Here is a 23,812-nt window from a genome sequence, read left to right as displayed (position 1 = left end):
CCTGTGGAGGTTTGCCAGTCAAAAGATTTAGTGGAACCACTACAAACATCTAGGCTACTAATGACCCCAGCAAAGTCCAACAGCAAAACTTGAGTTTTCCTTTGAGCAAAGAGAACTTCCTTTTTCTCTTGGATGAGTAATTTTACTTTTCAATAGGGCCAAACCATGTCAACTCTAATTCTATAAAGTGTGAAACATAAAGGCCAATTAAGACTCTAAGCTTTTTGGGGGGCCTGGGTGGCTCAGTCATTAAGCGTCTGTCTTCAACTCAGGTCCTGATCCCAGGGTCCTGGGATCGAGCCCCGCATCAGGCTCCCACCTCGGCGGGTGTCTGCTTCTCCTTCTCTCACTCCCCCTGTTTGTGTTCCTGCTCTTGCTATCTCTCTCTCAAATAAATAAAATATTAGAAAAAACACCTCTAAGCTTTTTTACCCTATTATGTGTGCATCTCTTTTGGTAGGTATTAATATGGTGTTTGTCATAATCCGGGGTTGTTGTGTCAAGAAAATGATGTAATTTATAATGGTCAGAAAGAGACCTGCTAGCACTCAGAACCCAATACAACTACAATGAAAAAACTTATGGCCTGGATGAAAACATGTGTTGAAACATACATTTTCCTTCAACACCTGGCAACTTGTCTCCATAGGCATTACTTAGAGGCTGAAGCCCAGCTTCTCTGCACAGTAGATGGATAAAATCATACGTTCTTTCTGTAGAACCAGCAGGAAACTATTAACCTAAAGACAAACATACACTTTCTCTTTAAATAAAGTAACTCAGTTGGGGTGGTTTGGGAAATAAAGGTAGCAGACATCTTTGTAATATGTCTAAAGATATTATGGCCTCCTCCCCCAAGAGTTAAGGGTAAGACTCCCCAGATCAGGAACTTTGGTTCAGAGACTACTAAGCAGGCTGTTTCTAATCATTAAAAGTTGAAAGATGAATAAATAATGAAATAGTTATATCTTTCAGCTAAAACCCACTTAACTGTTTAAAAGCCACTGGAACTTCCGCTGACTAGCATTAGATCTAGTGATAAGTCTGAACTTTCAACTCATAAAGCTTTAAACTTTCTCTTCCCATGCAAATCTGTGAGCACCAAAGAGGTCTGCAGTCTGGAAGCATTTTACATATAAGCAGGCAATCACTTTAAACATTTTCTTGCTGGCTGAGCAAGAAAGATGGTTTGTAGAGTAAACAGAGAACATGAGCTGGTTGTGAGAGCACTGTAAAATTTATACAGTTAAGAAGAAGGTGGCCCAATTCCCTGACTGGGAACTAGGCGACAAGGAAGGGGGTGAGTTCTCCCCCACAAGTGGCAGAGAGGCAAGTGCACTTTCCACTGCACTAGGACGATTCGCCCCTCTGTTAATTTACCCCATCTTGCTTGGAGAAAATGTTCACCCCGTAAAGACAGACAGAGAGTGGGGTATAAAACCAGCAGTGCCAGGGTCTATATTCAGGTACCAGATGTGGCCAGCACAACTGAATGAGGAGGTCCAGCAATAGGACCTTGGTACCTCTTGGTTCTGCTTTGAATACAAACAGCATCCAGCAAGCCCTCCAAGTCATTTTTAGTGGAGTACTCCCAGCTAATGGTAGAGCTTCTGCAGGTGCAGACATGGAGTCCTTTGGGCTGGACTCCTTTAACCCAGCTATAGTCTACAGGAGTCTTCATGCCCACAGACAGGCCTGGAAAAGGATTATAGACTTGTTCCAAGATGATGCCACAGCAACCGCATGAAGTGGCACAGGGTAAAAGGCCGTAGCATTCTTCTTCGGTAGGGAATTTGCAAGGACTAGGGAAGCAAAAAGCAACAAGAAGGGAAAAGACACACTCCTTTCAGAGCTGCTGAAGAGCCCCCACTGCCCTGACCCAGGGCTGGACCACAGACTTTTCAGGGCATTCGTGGCCTTTATAGAAAGAAGATTGACCAAAGCATCGGATGGGATGAGTACAACCTTGAATTGCATAGGCTGACTAAAAATATAAAGTTCATCTTCCTTTTTCTCTTGGATGAGTAGTGTGGGATAATGAACAAAATATGGGCTTTTTCCATACACATGACACTGGACCAGTATATTATAATCTCTCTAAGATTTATGTTCCATATCAGATAACTTTGGAATAATAATCAACTACCCAATAGGATAGTTGTTCATTTGGAACAGGGCTTAATGTCTGGCCTATTCTAAGTACTCAGTGCATGTGAGTTCCCCTTCCCATCCTCTCTGCTGAGCATAAATTCACAAATGAATTCGGCATTGTAATAAAGGAAACAGGCTTTGGTACCAAAAAGAATCAAACAAATAATGAAGGAAATTGAGGATCTAGATCTAAGTATCAGAAGAGAGCGGACAAAAATCAACATATAAAAGTCTGAGATCTACATTTTCAAAGAGGCAAGCCAGGCTTTGGCAGACGGTGCTCATTTCCCTAAGAAATATTCCAGAAGAGAAACTGCTTCATCCAAGTACCTGTGACTGAGATCTTATACTTAGGGTACCTCTGAGCCATCTGTAGGCCCCAATCCCCGGAGTGAAACATTCCTGGTCTTGGATCAACTAAGACAGTTCTGGTTTCCCCATGGGTGGTCATCATCAGATTCTCTACACTGAGTCAGGACCTAGAGGTGCACCTTTGATGGGAGCGGCATAGCCTTCAAGTGGCTGCAGGGTTGTGCCAAGTTTCCTAGGACATTGAGAAGGAGTTCTTGAAGGCCTTGAAGGCAGCTGACATGAAAAAGAATGTGAGCCAGGGGCTTAGGGTCTGTGTTACTGTGAACTAGGGGATACTCTGCTTTTCCACTCTAACTCTGCTCCCAGCCTCCCTAACGAAGGCCTCACTGCTGGAGGGCAGGACAATGTCCAGATTCATACTGTGGCATACAAGGCCCTCTCTACTCTGGCCCTGCCTGCCTCTTTAGCCTTGTTTCCTCCCAGCCTGGACTTTCTCTTTTAAACCTCCTCTTCCCATGCAAATCTGTGAGCACCAAAGAGTTCTACAGTGTGGAAGCATTTTAGGCGTCAAAAGCCACCCCAAAGTTCAAGCCAATTCATGTCATCTTCTACCCCCATCACTGTTACACCCTAGTCGGGACAGCTCCTTGAACTTGACCAAATGGAAAGACTGGGTGGAGACCAAGTAATTTCTTCCAAGTTTCAGAGGGTGTCTAGGACAACACAATGCTTTAAAACTTGGGTTTTGTTGTGAATGGGCTTGAATAGTTGCTTGCTCCAAAGCAAGGCCCCCACCATCCCTCTGAAATTTTCAGGAAAGTCCGCCTCATATACAAAGACCATGAATGAATGTGTGGTGGGTAGGAAGCAAGGAAAAAGGCTTGTTTGGGTCCACCCATGAGGGAACCAAAATATTCTTTGGGATAGGGAGTCAATCCTCCCGAATTAATTCAGAATGAATTATAAGATTTCAAATGTAGCATTTCAAAGACAAAGATGACCTTGAGGACCTAAGGTACATGAGCAATCGTGGAGAAGGCACTGGATTTTCTGCAAATTGAAAAAGAGTTTTCTATGGTCTGAATGATTATGTCCCCCACCCCAAATTCCTATGTGGAAATCTTAATGCCCAGTGTGATGGCATTAGGAGGTGGGGCCTTTGGGAGGTGATTAGGTCATTACACAGAACCCTCGTGAATGAGGTTAACACCCTTATAAAAGACGGTGCAGAATAGGTAGCCCCTTCCACCCTATGAGGACAGAGTGAGAAGTCAGCCATCTGCAACCTAGAAGGCAGTGCTCAGACTGCCTTCTAGAGGCAGAACCTGACTACGCTGGCACCCCGATCGTGGACTTCCAGCTTTGAGAAATGTGAGCCATAAATTTCTGTTGTTTCAGTCACTGAGTCTGTGGTATTTCACTCTGGCGGCCCAAAAGACTGAGGCAGGGTTCTAGTTCAATCTCATCTAGATCTTAAGGGGCTGATTGATCCCAGATGACATCTAAATTACACATGTATTGATAAAAGAATACGCAAAGGTCAGAAGTAACTCAGAGAAGAAAAAATGATAATCTTGGAAGTTGGTGGGATGGCCAGGGAAGGTTCCAAATAGATGTGACCCCAGAGCAAGATGTGGCATGTGGAACGGAAATGCGAGTGGAGGGCAAGAGGGTAAGGAGTCATGGTGAGAGGCACATATCTCCTGCAGAGGAAGGAAGGGCTGGTGTGTGCTGGGGAGTGGGGACAGGCTGGGAGGAAACAAGGCTAGAGAAGCAGGCAGGGCCAGAGTAGAGAGGGCCTTGTATGCCACAGTATGAATCTGGACGTTGTCCTGCCCTCCAGCAATGAGGCATTTGTTAGGGAGGCTGGGAGCAGAGTTAGAGTGAAAAAGCAGAGTATCCCCTAGTTCACAGTAACACAGACCCTAAGCCCCCGGGGTTCACATTCTCAAGTTCATTATTGTTAACATCTTGTGCATCCCAAGAACTTCTATCAAGACCCAGCCTAGAAACAGTTGCTGCCTGCACATTAGCATCTGTCTCTGCAAAGAGCTGGGTCTTGCTCATGTGGAACAGCAGGGAAGTGGGGGGGAGGGGGGGCATGTCAAGTCAACCCTCCACCATTTATGGTGCCAGAAAGTTCCAAGGACTCCTTTGCAAGAACAACTCTACTTCTCAGGTCATTCCATGTTCCAAACATAGTTAAAAAATGACAGAGGACACAGATGGGTTCTTCCAAACATACACATGTTGCTTTTCAAAAAAAGAAAAAAAGATAAGTTTAAAGGAAGTGGTATAAAAAAGAGGCAGGAGAGAAATCCTGCTGCTGTTGGAGCTACGGTCGATTTCTTCAACATGTGCAGAGCCAAGCAGGCAGGGTAGTAAACTGTCATTCCTAGCACGTACCCTGTGACTAGATCCCAGCTCCATGCACTGAGCGCGCTGATGGGAAGAAAGCTGTTCTTCCCCGCAAAGCTACTTGAAACTTGCGGAGAAGGTGTGTGCACATGCTTGGGACCTCAGGTGGAAGGTGTTGTGATTGGAGATGGGTTTTTTTGCCAGAGGACATGCCATCTCATGTCCTCTGCTTTTCAGCTGCTGGACAAAGAGGACAGAAATATTAGCCCCACTGCTTCCGCTCCGCAAGATGGTTATGCAGGTCAGCTCTGTGGGCCGTTGCTAGAGGTCGCCTGGTGGCCCCAGCTGGCCCAGCTCAACCCCAAACACCAACATCACTGTACCTGCTACCTACGGTGCACTCATTATGGACCAGACTGGAGAGGACTCTACTTGATCCACATAACACTCTGAATGTGGCAGTAAGGAAAAGGGCTCCTGGCGAATAAATGATTATCCCCGGCAACGTGGTGAGGGGGTGAAGAGGGGCTTTCACTAGGTTTGACTAACCGCACTCATAGCCACCGTGCTTCTGCACATCTGCACATGGAATATGCCTACCAACCTGGGCGCCGCCACGGTTGCCAAGGGACAATAGTTGTAGTCGAAGGCAGAAGTTCAAGGAAACCCTTCACTCCTGTGATAAAACCCCCTATAAGCCTCTTCCCCACATCCAGACTCAAGGGTGAGGCTTCCCACCCTGCTGGAGATCCCTGGTGCCTATCGAGATGTTGGACTCTGGCCGGTGTTGCACCAATGTTTGTTCTTGAAGAAGATCTATTTCCAGAGCTCTGGGAGAGGTGCTTTACTCCGTCAGCAGGGGTAAGGCTATTTCTTTTGGCAGCTAACTTTACTGTTACATTTGGTGATGCCTGGATCAGCTAAAATGCTTATCAGAATTGTGCTCAAGGCTGAAGGTGGGAAAGGGAGGGGGCCAGGGAAGGCAAAGAAGAGTATTAGGCAAATAATGAAACAAATAAAAATGTATCCAAAAGAAACTCTAGGTGGGGGATGTGACCCTGAAAGAAAGCCATACCTTGGCTTTCTGTCAGCTTGGAAGCCCTGTACCCAGCACACGCTGGGGGAGGGGCAGACATGGCTTCACCCTTCAGTCCTTCCTCTCTTCCCACTGCCTCCTTCCATCATCCGGGACTGATAACAAATCATGCTCAGGATGGGCATGTGCCTCAAGCAGATATTTTCCCAGCAAGCGTCTGTTTGTTTTATCTTCTAGAACGGAGCACATCGTGGGAACAAACACTAGATTTCAGGTTCCCTCCAAGCTCACTCTCCTCCTTTCCTTTTGTCCGTGAAAGTATTTCAATCTACAGTGGAACTGGAGGATAGGAAATGGAGAATCTCATGCACATGCCCTCAGAAGAACGGCACGTAAGAGCGGAGAGGCTGATGGCCCATCAATGTCTGATTTACGGAATATAGAAACTTATCTCCTGACCGTGCACATCTGCCAAGAATCCCTCTCCATCCTCAAACCGATGAACTTACTGCTTGGACTCTGGCTGGACCCTCACCTGCCCCCTTGCACTCTGGTCCATCAATACAACACGCCCCAAACCTTCAATAGACTCACTTTTTTCTTGCTCTGGCGTGCATTTCCCGAATTACAATTCCTCTGCTATTCCCAAATAAACTCAATTTGAGTTTGGTAATTTGAGCTTACCTCAGTTTACCTCCTTATTTAGGTTGACACCTATGTGGGGACATCTGCACAATGCTCAAAAACTGGGGACCCCATTTGCCAAGGGCAGTCGGTGTCTGAGTTGGACCCTGAGTTATTTTTCAGGAAAAGCAGGCACTCTCTAGCGTGGTGTTGTGAACTGCATGTTTATGTCCTCCTTGCCCCCGCCCCAATTCATGTGTCATAACCCTAATCCCCAGATGATGGTATCTGGAAATGTGGCTTAGGGGAGAGACTTAGGTCATGAGGTTAAAGACCTCATAACGGGGGCGCCTGGGTGGCTCAGTCGTTAAGGGTCTGCCTTCGGCTCAGGTCATGGTCCCAGGGTCCTGGGATCGAGCCCCACATCGGGCTCCCTGCTCGGTGGGAAGCCTGCTTCTCCCTCTCCCACTCCCCCTGCTTGTGTTCCCTCTCTCGCTGTCTCTCTCTCTCTCTGTTAAAAAAAAAAAAAAAAAAGACCTCATAATGGGATTAGTGCCTTATAACAAGAGAGTGGATGGGGTTTGCGTCCTCTCTCACTGCTCTCCATGCGAGGACACAGCAAGAACACGGTCATCCAGAAACCAGGAACAGGGTCCTCATTAGAACCTGACTGAGCTGGCATCTTGACCTTGGACTTCCCAGACTCCAGAACTGTAAGGAAAACATTTCTGTTGTTTAAGTCACCCAGTTTACGGTGATTTGTTCTAGCAGCCCAAACTGACAAGAGACACAGGATTATGAGAAGCACTGATGAATGTGGGTTCCCTCCCGTCCCCCAGAACCAAGTCTGGGTAATATCTGGACTTGTTCTGCAGAGAGGCAACTGCCCTGTGGCTTCTCCCCAACAGCCAGACAGATCCGAGTTGGGTCTCCCTATGTCTAACCTTTTAGAAAAGAAAAAGAAAGCTCTGGCGAGAAAAGACACCTAGAGCTTGACGGAGTGGGGCAGCAGGCTGACGTTCGGCATGTATTTGTCACATGAATACAGATACAAATGCAGTGTGGGCCTCCCTTTAGCTTTAAGTGAGAATTCAATGAAAAGTAAATGAAGCGATTCCAGCTCAGCATTGGGTTCTGTTGGGATGCTACAAGGGGAGGCAAAAGACCAAGAGTAATGGTTGAAATCTTAGATTTTTAAAAGCAGCCTCGACAACCCCTTAAGTACCAGATTTCAAGGGGGGAGGAAGAGAAGAAGAGTGTAAGACAGTGGTTAAAGTGAGGGTTCTGGAGTTAGATCACCTGGGCTCAAATCCTGGATTTTTCCACTTTCTGTGTCACTTTGGGTAACTTACCTAACTTCCTCGATTTTAGTTTTCTCATTTGTAAAATGGGGATAATAACATGACCTGCTGCATGAAGACTGATGTGAGGATTAAATAAGAGAATGCATTCAAATTGGTGCATAACGAGCATTCAGTAAATGTTAGCTAAAAGAACAGTAGATCGCAAAGATGTGACTGCATTTTCCATACCCTGGGACGGGTCCTCATAGGAGGCAGTAGATGCCAGACTCTGTGTCAAGAGAACTAGTTAGTGAGCAAGGCTGGTTTTTATTTTTAGGCAACTGAGGCAATCCCTCCAAGGTACAAAAGAGCACCCGGAAACAAAAATGAGACATAGCTGCCTTGCTGCCTTGTCTCCTCCGACCAGTTGGATTCATTCATGCTTCAGGTCTTTATAATTCAAAAGAAAACCAATGCCACGTTAGTAATTTTAGCAACAACAGCAACAATAAAAAGCACCACACACACAAAGGAGATGCAGGTGAGGCGGGATCAGGGCCAGGCCACAGCAGGGAGCCAAACGCATCATAAAACCACGATAAAATCCACCAAGAAACTTACCTCTCCCTAAATCAGAAAGGATTTTGATGACCGAGCAATCAAAGCCCAGATCAATGAAATGCAGAAGCAGTATGGACATCTTCACCTCACATACACACTGACACACACATACACACTCCTTTTCAATGACCCCTCCCCCACCCAGACACTCTCAAAGCTCTCCAACATTGGGTCATCAGCCAAAGCATGTTTGGTTTTCTCAAACTGCAAACATGAAACGGGGAGAGGGACCAAAAGGAAACTTAGCCAAAGTAAAGGGATCAATGAGTTGGGTTGAAACCATGCTTTGCAGGACACAGAGAAAAATCTAACCTAGAAATCTTTTTCTGACCCAGAGTGAAGCGGATGATTTTGCTTTGAGATGAGTCCTTGGATGATGCACTGCATGACAGGAAAGAAAAAAAGTGCAAGAGATGAGTGAGGGGAGAGAAGATATGTTAGACATACACATCACTAACAGGAGTCTATGACAGTGGCGAGGCTCCTGGCTTGGTTGGTTCTAACAGAGGACTAAAACTTAGTGTTCGGGGCTTGCGCCAGCATTTGATACTGATGATCAAGGATCTAAACCATTACCCTTGTTACTCTGGTTACTAAAGACAAAATGTGGGATAGAAATACAATGGAACTAAGCCAGTGATGCCATTTTACTATTCTTAAATTTACAGCCAGAGTGTAAGCATGGGATATTAGATCCCTAGAACCTGAGAATAGGATTGTCCTTCAGAAGTAAAATTAGAAAGAATCAGTATATAATATGGGAAACTAGTCATCTGCCGAAGTAACCCAATCTGGGCCAGATAAAGAATGAGGGAGGACATACAGCAACTCCAAAGGCCAATCCATGTCACCACAGTACAGAGTCAGGAGGCCATGATGGTAGGAATCACTCTGGAATAAATGGATCTAAAAACCTGGCTTAAGTAAGTTTGACTCTTCTCTAGGTAAAGCACTTATTAATAGTAGGATATTTTTTCTTACTGGGAGATGATAGCTGTCCTGACTGGAACATCTGGTTCTCTTTAAGAAAACAAACGCCTACCATGGAAATGGGTGCCTTGAGCTAGCATAGCTTAGTGACACAAGCCCGGTGTTGCTCAACACATGTTCCTTGGAATCCTATATGCAGCGAGAAGCCCTACGAAATAAGTTCTGCGGCTAAGTTTGAGGAATGCTTTCTACGGCCTCTTCTGAAGACTCACAGTGCACACGTGTTCTTCTCTCAGGCTCCCTCATCTCAACAAATAGCACCATTTATCACTGCTCACGCCAGGAATCTAGGCTTTATCTGTGATGCTCTCCCTCACTGCAAGCCAGTCCATCTACTCACAGTCCTGTTGGCTCAACCTCGTGAAGTGGTCCATCAACAAGTCTGCTCTAGCCCTTGACTCAAGCCACAGTCATCTGGAGGACCACAAAATCCTCTTACCTGGGGTCCTTCCTTCCATCTCTACACCTTCATAGTCTTATTATCCAGAAGGGGGCTAAGAAGGTTTTTTTTTTAAACCATAAATCAAATCAAGTCTCTTTCCTGCTCAAGACCCCCCGGCAGCTTCCTGTTACCTATAAAATGAAATGCAAACTCTTCCCCCAGTTTAGCTAGCACACTGTGACTGGACCCCAGGGCCACAGTACTAGGCAACTCCAGGGACCACCAGTCATACTGTCTTCCATGTAGACAGAGGCTTTGCTTACAGGTACCTTACCATTTTCCAACTCCCCTCACCCACTGAACTCCAGCCACACCAGCCTTCTTTCTGGTCCTCCAATCTGCCAAGCTTACTCTTATACCACAGGGCCTTTGCACCAGCTGCAACCTCTGGCTGAACTATTCTACACCTAAACTTTGCGTGGCTTGCTCCAGGTCATTCCTATCTCCGCTCTGGTGTCACGTCCCCAGAGAGAATTTCCTATCAGTCCAACCTAAGTTAGCAACCTAATCCTTCTGAATCCCATCATCTTACTGTAATACCAGTATGTGATAGTTCCCTTCCCTATTTGCCTGCCTCCTCCAGGAAAATACAAAGAGTGGGCACACTGGTGGTCTCATTCATCCGTGAACCCCAAGTGCCTAGAACAGTGCCTGGCACATGGAAGGCATTCAAACACTAAAGAAATGAATGCATTTTTGGCAGATTCAAGGATCTGAGTAGACCTGTAATAACAGTTCTAACAACTCAACCCAGATTATTTACCAACTTCTCCCCCTATGGAACCCTTCCCCTACAAGTTACCATCCAGGGAATAAGCACTCTATAGAATACAGTGTGGGAAATGATATCCTGGTCATTCAATCACCTAGGGCCATCAGGGACCTCTGATTAGAGAATGCCTTGCACGCAGGTGTTTCTTCAGGTCAGGGTGCAGAGGCTTGCTGCCCAGCCGTCTGTTCCTCATTACTAGCCCAGGCATTTCTGCTAGCCTACAAATTTCCATAATGTCAGTTGGATATAATGAGATAATTAATTAGGGGATCTGGTTTACAGCACACCCATCACTGCTGGTTTGAACACCATCACAAATGGGAAGTAGCACTTCTCATGGGAAGGAAAAAGCTGTAACCATCTATAAGGCACCTGTTTTGTCTGGACTGTTTTGTGCTTTGTCCAACTACCATGGGCTTCTGAGGGTACGAACGTGTGCGAGAAGCCCTATGATTATTAACACTGGTGCTTTGGGGGACTGGAAAGGAAAAGCCATTACTCTTTAGCACATATTAAGTGAAATCAAGCAATCAATTTAATTAGTGACGTTTAGATGATTTGGTAACTAAAGGTTTACAGCTTCAAGCAACAATTATTGTGGACTTTTCTTTAGAATTTTACTACGAGTCAAACGCTTTCTAGCTCCTAATCCCCTCCCTTTCCCTCCACCCATTAAAATGAATGTTCTTTAAGGCGACCTTCTGCAGAGTCCTTGAGGGATGCAACTATTCCCATTATAACACAGTAGATGGTAACTACCCTGGCGCTCTGCGTGCTTATCATTCCACGCCGAGAGCCCCACTGGCAGGCATCAGCCCCTCTGCGAGCATCAGCAACATTGAAGCCCTAATCCTACAAAACGGAGGACCACGGCTGAGGCCGCTATCAACTCTCCAAGGCTAACAAAACCCAGTTCCTGGTCCTCTCACGGAAGGTGGTTGCTGCCTTCCTTGCTAAGCATTTCCTGTCTTTCTTCTGTGCTCCTGATATTCCTCCTCTGGTGAAGCAGAGGCATCCACGGCAGAACTTTCGCCTCCACTAAGTAGAATGACTCAAAGCATAGAACACCTAACGCCCAGCTTACAGGCAAAACACGGCAAAACCAGTCTGAAGTCTATTTTCGGGGCTGTTTAGTGCATAATAGGCCAGCGTCAAGGCAAGAATAGCTAGTCAGCTCTGGCTGTCAGCCATTCTGACCTTTCAGAGCACACATCTCGCCAGGCACTGGAGGCAGCCCCGCTGCATCCATTTCAAGGCCATGCTAACCACCCCCACTACCAGTAGTCCTCAGCACTGCAGAGGCCCAAGCCAGAACACCCTGGACCTCGGCTACGGCTGGGCCCGGCGTGGAGGATGCCCCGTGAACCACAGAATTACCAGTCGGGAGGCGCCCCCACCTGGACTGCATTTCAGCTTGTGCTTTTGACTGCTGATGTGGCACCGGCTGCAGAGGCTGGCCCGGGGCTTGGGGGGCGGCGGGCACCTGTTGCTGAGGAGCGCCAGCCTGGCACTGGGAGGGGGCCGCGGCCGCCTGGGCCCCGGCGGGCGGCAGCGGCGGTGGCGGGGCAGACAGGTGCTGCCTCTGGGGCTGCTGTTGTTGCTGCTTGTAGCGGGAGAGGCTGAAGAAGAGGCCCAGGATGGCCTTGAGGTTGCCGTTCCGGATTTCTGCAAGACAGTAAGGAGATTCTTTTAGACAAGGAGCCCCAGCTTGGGGACCCGTTCTTGCTCTCGAGCTTCATCTCTCTAGGACCAGACGCAGTTCCTGAACACCTCCCTGCGACCACAGTCAGTGGATGGTGGGGCGTCGGCCACAGAGAAATTCGCGGCTTCTCCCCCACAGGGGTTAGAGCGGATACATGAGGCAAGCTGCAGCCAGATGTCTAGCGAGTGCTGGGAGGAAATTCTCAGCAAGGACGCGACCAAAAAAAGCCAGACTCCGGAGCAAGACCGTGCTTGTTCTCAGGCAAAGCAAGCAATCCGGGACAGAGGTGCACTCCGGGGCGGGGGCGGGGGGGGGGGGGGAACCTCACCGGTCTCCACTTGGCAGCCAAGTCCACGCTCTGTGCCTCCAGCCACTTTGTGCATATGCCAAGGGGCTCCTACCCAACTCCGAAATCCTCACTCTGCTCTACCCAACCATCCTTCCCTCAAACACGTGGCTCTGTGTCTCCCTTGTCTACTAAATCACTAATTGGGGATGGGTGTGGGGATCAGCTATAGGACTTGCTTTCATAAAGAACTCACACAAAAATTCTGTATTAAAAACAAAAAATGAGAACAGAGTGGAGGGTAAGAAAATTTTTATTCCTAACAGAATTTTTTAGATGTTAAAATGCACTTGCCTCAAGGCACGCATAAAAAACGGCCGAGAAGGAATAAAATATTTATTCACAGGCAGAGGCTATGGATCGAGGGTGTTGCTCCTTGGGGAATCCCTCCTTTTATGTTCTTTTAACACCAGATGCGATGGCCAGGGCCCGAACTGATCCTGAGGGTGAAGGAATAGGGCCACCCAGCTTGAGGGACAGGAAGAAGGAATCCTGGGGGCTCCCTCTGCCTTACTTCCACCTGAGGCTGAATTTCCTTCTCCCAGCTGGCTAGGGTTTAGGAGTAGGATGGAGGAAGGGGAGCATCTCCTGGGTGGGAAATGCACACGTCCTGGCTAGCCCCAGGTCAGGAAGAGACTTCGGATAGAGGAGCAAGAGTTTCCTCCAGGACCCATATACCGGGCAGAAGATATGAATGGGGTCCTTTCAGAAACAAGCCCCATTCCCTGCACGCCTGCCAGTGTCCTGGGCGTGATCTGACTAGGCCAGCCTGAATGACTGCCAGGTCCTGAAGAAACGGAGATCACGACTGACATCACAAACGTGGGTTCCAGTCTGTACTCCAGCACGTGCTTGCTCAGCAACTCTGGGCAAGCCACTCGATCTCTCTGGGCCTCACTGGCAACATTGACACAGCTTCCCCATCATACAAGGTTATCCTGCAGATCCAGCAAGAGCCTATCTGTGAAAGCACACCGAGAACAGTGAAGGGCTTCCCTGGTCTTGGTTACAAATAACCACAGCCCCCAGACTCCTGTATGAGATTCCCATAAGGTCCAGGTTCATGCCTTAGAAATGGTTTTTACTGCAATCATCTTATGACTTATCATGCAAACCATGATGCTTCTGAGAGTGAAAGGGGTGAGCTTTTAATTAGGCCAGGGGGTCAGGTGTGAGCTAGGACCGGCCCAGACAAAGGAGGATGCTTATAAACCATCTTGGGCGATATGGGGAGCAGAGAAAGCCTCACAGAGCTGGCTGAGGCCCCCAGTTTCTGGAGGTAGGTCAGCTTTAACCCTTCAGCTCTGCTTCCTTCTCCAGCCTACGGAAACCAAAAAAGCAGCACACACCTCCCCTGTGGCTTGTTCCGCGTCTGCTTCTAAATGTTCTTACAAGCACATCAGGGTCACAGAATGGGAGGTTTGGATGGGAGGAGGCAGTTGCACGAAGTGACACGCCCATAGTCACCCAGGTGGGCACTGGTGGGAGTTGGGGATAGAATCAAAAGCTGGCATGCAGGTTTGCACCTGTTAAGGAACTTGGGAAACCATTTCCCCCTCAAAATTGAAGTCACGGGAGGGAGAAAGTAGAGCTAATCATGGGGACTGGTGAAATCCAACTAAGATTTATTTTTAGTGTCTTTGATAGTTTTCAGGTTATACAGTTTATAAGAACAAGGACTACTACTAATTAGTATGTATCAGGTTAAGCTCTTGACGAGCATGATCTCATTCAATCCCTACAACCCGGGAAGTGAGTATATCAATGTCCCTCTTGTAAAGAAAAACAGCAGCTCAGGACAGTTTTATGACCTCTCCAAGGGAATACAAGACAGAGCTGGGATTTGGGATTTGAATCTAGGTTTTTCCATCTCAAAGCCCGGTCTCCCCACACTGCGTAACTTGGTTTCACTTGTCTACCCATCAGGTGTGGTAAATTTAAAAGCACAACCAGATAATGTTTTATTTATTAAGCTAGCTGGTGGGCATATAAGTAGTCTTTATTCTTCTGTATGTATTCTATGATTATGGAATGTTTGGCACATTCCATAATACATTTTCTGGAACCACGTAAGAACAACAAAAAAGGGAGGAATTAAAAATTCAGCACACCCAGGGGTGGATGGGTTGTCCCCTGCAAAAGGCAGGCATGTCCACATTGGCACCTCCTGGCAGGCCAGCCCTGACTTGGGTGAGTGAGTCCCTTACTGTTCATAACTCAGCATCGGTCCCTAAAGCATCGTTTTCTCTGTCAAAGAACACAGTCTTCCCATACATATACTACTTCTTAGCAGGTAGGATTTTTAGTATAAAGATCACTGATTTTTTGAGCCAGAAAGACCTGGGTTTGAATCTCGACAGTTCATCATTTATAGACTGAATTTTCAGAAGACTCAACCTCTTGGGGCCTCCGGTTTCTTCTTTAAAATGGGCATATGCCAAACTGCACCTTTCCCACAGGCTTGTTATGAGAATTAAGTGAATGTTGAATGAGAAAATGAGTGCAAAGCACCCAGGACACTGCCTGATTCTACTTCCCATTTTGGTTCAGAAAATATGGCCACTCTACCTACAGTCTCCTCAGAACTCACCACAGGGCTCTGCCCTTAAAGGAAGACTAAGAAGCTGTCCATTCTCCCTGCTCATCCCCCCCATTATGCCATAGTCACAGGCATCTAGAGGGATATTAATCAGGAGTGATCCCATATTAGACAAAAGTCAATGGTGAGCTTCTGATTTTGGGGTTTTTTTTGTTTGAGAGAGCGAGCACGTGTGCAGATGCACATGCTGGGGTGCGGGAAGGCAGAGGGAGAGAGGGAGAATCTCAAGCAGACTCTCCATGCCCGGCACGGAGCCTGACACAGGGCTTGAACTCACGACCCTAAGATCACAACCTGAGCCAAAATCAAGAGTTGGGACACTAAACCACCCAAGTGCCCCCCGTTTCTTTTTTAAACAGCTTTACCCAAGTGTAATTTGTATCCAGAAAACTAAGCATATAGTGATTTTCAGTCAATTCAGTAAATTGTAATCTTAGACTATTTCCATCACCCTAAATAGAGTCCTCATGCTCATCTGCAGTCAGTCCCCAAACCCATTTCCAGGCAATATGGAATCTGCTTTCTATTTCTACAAGGTGTGTCTCTTCTGGACATTTCCTGTAAGTGGAACCATGTAATATATAGTCTTTTGCATGTGGCTTCTTTCACGCAGCAGGTTTTTAGGGTGGCCCATGTTAGAGCATTTATCGTTAGTTTGTTTCTCCGTTTTGCTGAGTAATACCCCATTGTATGGATATACCACATCTTGTGTACCCGCTCCCCAGGTGGTGGACGTCTGGACTGTTTAATTTTCTTTGCAGAGCACAAAAACTGGAGAGTGGTAGATGCTCTGGTTGGGGTTGGAAGCCACACAGTTTATGCCACGGGTGGTCTACAACAGACAGGACCCAAAATAGCTAAAACTGTATTCTTTCCACATTTCCAAGAGGCATGTGTCTGTGTTCCACGAGGCCTGGTAAGCGGGCGGCACCGACAGACTAACAACAAAATCAATCGGCCCACAAGAATGTTTCCTTATGACATTTCCCAAGGTTTGGAAAAACAGTATCATATCATTTTATGCCTGATCAACTATCCTTACTCTTGAGTTCTAGAAAAAGAAAAAAGAAAAAACAAAACAATGCAGACCTAGCTAGAATGGATACTACCTGGCTGGTATCTACACCTGCCTGAGAACCCTGACTGCATTTCTCTGCTTGTGGCCACTCCCATGCCCCATGAACAACCTACAGAGGCCATTTTTCAATTTCCATCAGAATTCAGTATTGCCTGGACTCTTAATTCCCTCGGGTTCTGACTGATTTCTTGGCTCCCACTGGCTGGTACGAATGTGCACCGATGCTGTATGGGACGCTGGGCATGAAGGATAGGAAAACCAGAGTTCTTTTCTTTCAGCAATACTTAAGAGAAACCTCAGGCCTGTTTTACAAAGGCATAAACACTGGAATAATCTAATACAAAGAAATTTGCTTTGTAAGGAAGAAGGGACCGGGAGCCTGCTCAGACCAGACCACGGAGTCAGAATTCCTATCGGGTTCCCTTAACCCACAGTGCTTGTCCGGCTCACCTGGAGGATTCAGGACTGTGGACTCTGTGGCATTGTTCCTCCAGATGAGCCATCTGCATAAACTACATTCACCACAGAACTTCCCATCCCATTCCCGCAGCCTGGGTCCTGCTCACCACGCCAGTCAATGGCTGGATCCACGGGGGAAGTGGGACAGATGAGGGGGTGGGAGAGCCTACAGGGCCCCCTCTGGAGAGTGACAGAATCAGGTCCACTCACTGCCAAACAGGTGATGTGGGTAGGAGGAAATGGAAATAATTCACCAGCTGCTTTTCTCCTAATGATCCAGAAAGACCTTCTGCTCTCTGGCTCAGAATAAAAGAGGAACAAGCTCAGCATCTAGGTTTCTGGCCAAACCAGGTCTGAGCTCATCAAGTCAGCAACCAACTTCACTCCAAAAGCATATACTCCTTCCTGGAGGCACCTGGAAGGATCTTCCTGTCTCTGCCCCCCCCCAATCCTCAAGGTTGATAAAGAGCTGGTCTTTGCTCCCATCATACTACCTAGGTCTTGTCTTCTGTCTAGATTTCCCACTACCTTCCTTTTCTGTCTGGTGAATGCCTATTTATCCTGTCAAACCCCGCAGAAACACCACTGCCTTGGTCAAGCCCCCTGACTGCCCAAGGCAAAGCTAGTCACTGCCTCTCTTTGTCACCACTGTGTACATACCAGTAGCCCAGCTCTCTTAATAATGGAAACTAAAGCTAATTTTGTATGACTGATACTATGCCTGGTATACAGGACGTGCCCAGCAAATGTTTGCTGAACTAAATAGGCTAGGCCTCACCCCCCAGACCTTCACTTCTCCATTACAGGAGGATGGGCTCAGGGCCAGGTGTTCTTGAAACTCCCAAGGATAAAAGCCATCCTTCCTCACAGGACAGGTTTACAGATGGTCATGACTGATGGAGTGTGTGTTGGGGAGGGGTCTTGAAAATCACCCTGGTTAGGGTGAGGCCCAAGCTCCCATGACACCGGATGGGTCCCACTGTCTGGAACACAAGGAAGGCCTAGTCCAGGGGAAGTGTCCCAAACCAGGAGAGTCTCCATGGCGCTCCCCTGGGCCTGCAGCCTCTACCCTGGAACAAAGGCTCTCTGTGGTCCTCCATCGGGCAGGTTGGGGCAGGGCATGATCTGCTGCATTGTCTCAAGGACAGGTGCATACACCCTCCCGGGGTTCCAAACCCTGCTTTAGTCACTGGAAAAGGGCGGAGAAGTACCTATGGGGCTTTCCAACCGCTGATGTTTTTCATCATAGGAGGAGCCTCAGGGCACTCAATCGTCTTCAAAAGGAAAACAAAAAGCATTAAAACTACATTATTTCTTTAAACACAATGATGCTTTTCTAGTAATTATGCAGGTGGTTATGGGGAGTGGCAGAAAATACCAGGCCTCTGAAACAGATATGAGCAGCTTAGCCATGGCTGACCTTGTGGGCCTCCCTTTTCCAATGTGGGACTTAATATCTCTGGGTCTTGGTTTCCTCCTCTGTGTGATGGGGATAATATGAATACTGATCTCAAAGGGTTGGGGGGATTAAATAAGATACAAAACATGTACAGCACTTAGCTCAGTGACTGATACATGGGTTCTCCATAAATGGCTTCTATTTCTACAATTTAACAGTATGTCAAATGAGAGGTTTCTTGTAACCCTGAAATTGAATAAAGTGAATAAAGCCGATTTCAGGATAAAAGTCTCTAAGTATCTTTCCTCTGTAAGTTCAAGGAGTTGACAAAAGTTGGGGCCAGTCACCTTCCCATAAGACTGCACTTGTCCAGAATCCGTCCTACCATTGAACACCATCATCATCCCCCAATCTCAAAAGTCAAGGTGAGAAGATCTAGAGAACTCTTTCTGCCATCTTTCTGGGCCACTGTAATGGGATTTCCCATGAATTCCACATGAATGTCCTGGAAGATGCTCTCAAGAGCCTTAACAATGTTGAAAAGAGAGGCAAAGGCCAGGTTCTTAGTAGACCCTGCTCCAGAGGTGCACTCTCTCAAAGGTCATGCTTCAAAAAATGGTCCTCCAGTTTCTGACTGTGATGATGAAGCACGGTTACACCGGCGGATTTGAAATCACTGATGGTCACAGAGCTGGGAAAATTGCTGCGAACCTCAGGTGCAGGTTAAACAAGTGTGGAGTGATGAGCCCCAGATTTGATGTATAACTCAAAGATTTAGAAAAATGGCAGAATAATCTGTTCCTGTCCACCAGTCTGGTTTCATCGTATGGACAAACTCCGCTGGCATCATGGACCATGAAGAAGCAAGGTGAAGATACACACGAGGGAAAATCCTGGGATTTCTTTTCCAGGGATGGAGTACACATGTACAAGTAAAATAAAAAGAGCAAAGAAACAACAGAAAATCTAGATGAGAAACTGTCGCAGAGTGGGGGAGGGTGGTAATGTCTGATGATCACAGAGACTGGATGTTTCCTCCCCTCAACAAGGAAAAGAAGGTGAGGTCCTCGAGCTCCTTGAAGACAAAGGAGTAGAGGCGCCAAGAGAATCACTCCAAATCGGGTGTGGGCATTCCAGTCCCTGGTTGGACATCCACTCAGTATGAACTTGGCAGATCTGCCTCTTGGCCACCTAAGTTGGTGGGGAAAGAGGTAGAGAGAAACTGTATGGCGGGGGCTTCCAGGTGACAGAAGGACTGTTCTACCTACTCCAAGTGGAAGATGGAGCCCACACATTCCTGCCAGTGCACAATGCAGGGATGAGGAGACTGAGATCTACGGTCTCACTAGGACCACCTTATGTGGGGACTACGAAGGGCCGGAATTGGGGCGACTGGATATAAATGCTACCCACTGAGGGCAAGCCAGAATTGCCGGACAATCTCAGGAAAGACTACTAACGTCCTGGGAGCAGCATTGGAGAAAGTCCGTGGTCCGGAGGGCATGCAGAGACTGTCGCTTGGGGACAAAAATAATTATGGCTCCCCAAGAAGAGGGCAGCAACTTCACCAGCAGCAGAATTCTGTCTGCTCTATTGGCCCCAGTCCTAGAGGCTCAGGCAAAGGAAGGAGGGGAGGAGAGGAAGAAGTCATTAGGCCCCCATCTCTCTTCAATCTTCTTCCTTTTTTGTTCTTCTATTTTTTTAATTTTTTTTTTTTTGAAAGAGAGAGTGAGTGTGCATGTGGGATGGGGGCGTGGTAGAGGGGACAGGCAGAGAAATGCGGGGCCCAATCTCACAACTTTGTGATCATGACCTGAGCCAAAATAAGAGTTGGATGCTTAACCGACTGAGCCACCCAGCCGCCCCCTTCCTTCAGTCTTCTAAAGCCACTTGCTCTGGGGCATGTGGGTGAAAAAGAGCTTTGAGCAGAATTTGAAAGACAAGTTTAAAAAGAAACAAGACCAAAACTAAAAGAAAACCTATGGAATGGGAAAAGATCTTTGCAAATGTTTTATCAGATAAAGGATTGGTATCCAAAATCTATAAAGAATTGATCAAACTCAACACCCCAAAACCACAAAATCCAGTCAAGAAATGGACAGAAGACATGAACAGACACTTCTCCAAAGAAGACATCCAAATGGCCAACAGACTCTTGAAAAAAATGCTTAACATCACTCGGCCTCAGGGAAATACAAACCAAAACCACAATGAGATACCACCTCACACCAGTCAGAATGGCTAAAATTAACAAGTCAGGAAACGACAGATGTTGGCAAGGATGCAGAGAAAGGGGAACCCTCTTATGTTGTTGGTGAGAATGCAAACTGGTACAGCCACTCTGGAAAACAGTATGGAGGTTCCTCAAAGAGTTAAAAATAGAATGACCCTATGACCCAGCAATTGCATTACTAGGTATTTATTCAAAGGATACAAACATAGTGATTCGAAGGGGCACTTGCACCCCAATATTTAGGGCAGCAATGTCCACAGTAGCCTAACTATGGAAAGAGCCCCGATGTCCATCAATAGATGAATGGATAAAGAAGATGTGGTGTATATATATATATACATATATCTCATATATATATATAATGGAATATTACTCAGCCACCAAAATAATGAAATCTTGCCCATTTTAGTGATGTAGATGGAACTAGAGGGTATTATGCTAAGTGAAAAAGTCAGAGAAAGACAAATACCATATGATTTCACTTATGTGGAATTTAAGAAACAAAGCAAATGAACATAGGGGAAGGGAAGGAAAGATAAAATAAAATAAAAACAGAGAGGGAGGCAAACCATAAGAGACTCTTAACTCTAGGAAACAAACAGGGTTGCTGGAGGGGAGGTCGGTGGGGAGGATGGGGTAATTGGGTGATGGGCATTAAGGAGGGCACGTGATGGAATGAGCCCTGGGTATTACATGCAACTGATGAATCACTAAATTCTACCCCTTAAAACTAATAATACAGTATATGTTAATTAAATTTAAATTAAAAAAAAAAAACAAGACCATCATAAGCGTTAACATAAAACTGTTCTAATAATGGACCATGACTGACAAGTTATGTATTCTGGCCAAGATATCAGGAAGTGAGTCTCGACTGAGCCAGAAAAATGGGGATGGGAGGGTTCAACATCACACAGTTGGAGGCAGTTACTGAAACCACCATGAAGCCACTTCACAGGTGTGCCCCAGTGACAGATACCTCAACACACTGGTTCAGCGGGCTCTTCTATGCTCAGAGACCCCCAAGGACCATATCCTAACACAGACAAGGCTGGAGCTGAGTGTCTGCATGATAGGCCTCTGTGGGCTACACGACATCTTCTGAGACGGTGTTCTGGCCAACGAAGTTCTAAATCCTTCCTGGTTTCTTCACCTGTAGGTGACATGCCTTGATTTTATCCATCTGCTGTCCCAAAAGACACCACGAACACATGCTGTGAAATCACACAGACCTGGGTTCAGCTCTGGCTCTGCCACTCACCAGCTACAGGCTTTGAGGATGTCACTCGTAACCTCTTTAAGCCAAGCTTTTGTCATCTGTAAATTCAGGCTATTATAAATTCCCACTTCAGTTGTGAATGCTGGAGCTGCTTCACATAAAAGCCCTTTTACTTATTTATTCAACAAGTATTTACTGAATAATCTATGCCTTAAGGTATAAAGAGGATGGGGTAGGTGCAGGGGGACAAATGAGGCAGAAGGCAGGACAATGTGTAGACGGCAGAGTGGCCAGGTATCACCTCCAGGCCACATGGGATGAAGCTGAGCTACATAAAGTCCACATCCCCTAGAGCCCTTTCTGCTGAGCAGGACTCTGTGCAAGTCCTTGCTGATGCTCTGTTGGTGAGCACAGGCCTGGGGCCCAGCTACTTCCAGAAACCACGAGGAGCCTGTCCCTGCCACCCACCAGCCAGCACAACTGACGCTCTACCAGAAGAAAATGATGTTCCTTGGAATGGGAATTTGCATCTCCCCACCTCTCCTTGGAAACCCCACACCAACCCCCACCACGCCCCAGCTAGGTGCGTTCCGTAGGTCATTCAGCCCAGATCTCATCCCCATGGAGGAGGGCCCATCCCCCAGGGCAAAGAGATCCTCCAAGGACCCCCTCTCAGAGCAGGGGTTAGGGCTGACCAGCTGACAGCAGCCATGGAGACCTCCCGAAGCAGTGTGTCCACCCCTGGGACAGGCCCAGCAGGTGAGAGGTCGAGTTCAGACATGGCACGACACGACACACCCATGAGGCATCAACAGTAGCCACCCGCCCCAATACTGTTCACACAGCCAGGAAAACCAAGCTCTTACCGCGTAGCAGGGCAAAGGCAAGGAACAGGCCCCCAGTGGACCACATGTGCAAACTTACCTGTTCCACTGGGCTGTTACCTTCCTCACTGTCCCCCCTCTTCCCCACCCTGACCACCGGAGTCGTTGCTAATAGGCATCTTTTCAACAAGCAACCTTGCGCAGGAAAGGTGGTGTCATCCGAGGCCCAAACTGCTTTACCTGTTCTGGGAAAACTGGAGGCAGGTGCAGCCTAATGAGTCTGGGAGGCTGCCGGGGTCTGTGGCAGCTTCTGAGCTGGTATTTACAAACAGGAGAGAGCGCAAAAGATTCCAGGGCGAGACGTTGCCTGAGGCGGCTGAGGATTCGGACCAGCCGTCTCCAGACCAATACTTAATTGAATAGCAAACCACCAGCACATGCTAATGTGCTAATTAGCCACCCAATTGGAGTTAATTAAAAACTAATCAGGATGTCAAAATGTAGCCTCTCATTAATATATCACGTGTTTTCTTGTTTCTTTTTTTGAGCTAGGAAAAGTGTTGCTTCTTCTAAGAAAAGTAAGAGATAAGGATTCGGCATTTTTCCCTGGGAACGGTACAATTTAAATATGTGCTGTGGCTAAGTGTTCTCTCTCCCACAGATAAGGCCCGGCTTGATGATTAACTGAATTGCTAGCTGGGTGAATCAAATCAGCGTTGTTTGATTAAGCCCTCCTCCAGAGAAGCAGCCCCATCTCCGGCACTCCCTCCTCGGTGTCTAGCAGACATTGGCCGGCATGGTTGAATCTACTTTCCTGGAGTGACTTTTTAGGTGTCAAAAAGTTGGCATCCTCAAGTCTACACAGGCCTTGAGCTGCCTCAAAACCAGGAGGAAAACAAAGCCAGAAGCGCGCACCCAGCACCCTGGGCTTAACTGTATTAAAGTCAACAGTAGGTAACAGGTGGGCATTTCTAACGAAGAAAAGGCAGCTTCATGACAAGGGCTCTGACTCACCTTCTGCAGACAGTCCCTGGATGTTTATTCCCTTCGCTGCCAGGAAATTCAAGCAGGCATCTATGTTTTCAATCTAGGGGGAAAAAAAAAAAACAACGACATACATTCAATCAATTTTCAGCCTTCTCCAGAGCCATCTTTTATCAGGAACAAAGGGTGATGTCAGAGAGAGGGTTCACTGTGCATTTCTTAAGGTTCTCAACGAGGAGAACGACGTGCAAGCAGCAGATGGATGGATGGATGGATGGGTGCAGGTCAGGACTCTTTGTCTGTACTTGCACAAGAACAAGTTACCTAATATCCCAACCACACAGTTCCAGAAGTCGAGGCCCTGGCTTGCTCATGGCTGC

General features: G+C 47.1%; 1 protein-coding gene across 10 annotated transcripts in view; it reads right to left on the bottom strand.

The window, feature by feature from the left end:
* The window catches only part of NAV2 (neuron navigator 2), a 387,753-nt gene that overhangs the window by 208,213 nt on the left and 155,728 nt on the right, over positions 1-23,812 (bottom strand). For 8 of the 10 annotated variants that reach the window (XR_003517395.1, XM_027579102.2, XM_027579093.2 and 5 more), the window contains exons 4-6: positions 23,463-23,535; positions 11,987-12,254; positions 8,698-8,766 (exon numbers count right to left, since the gene is read on the bottom strand). Coding sequence is in view for 9 of the 10 variants with exons in the window: in XM_027579102.2 (XP_027434903.1) it covers positions 8,698-8,766; positions 11,987-12,254; positions 23,463-23,535 (410 nt within the window). In the remaining variant the exon portion in view is untranslated. The remainder of the gene's footprint in view (positions 1-8,697; positions 8,767-11,986; positions 12,255-23,462; positions 23,536-23,812) is intronic. The other 2 variants (XM_027579095.2, XM_027579096.2) reach the window with 1 other exon arrangement.

Source organism: Zalophus californianus, chromosome 11 (assembly GCF_009762305.2).
Source record: "Zalophus californianus isolate mZalCal1 chromosome 11, mZalCal1.pri.v2, whole genome shotgun sequence".
Classification (NCBI taxonomy): Eukaryota; Metazoa; Chordata; class Mammalia; order Carnivora; family Otariidae; genus Zalophus; species Zalophus californianus.
The sequence above is the reverse complement of the archived record's forward strand: the minus strand, read 5'-3'. Positions and strand labels throughout refer to the sequence as shown.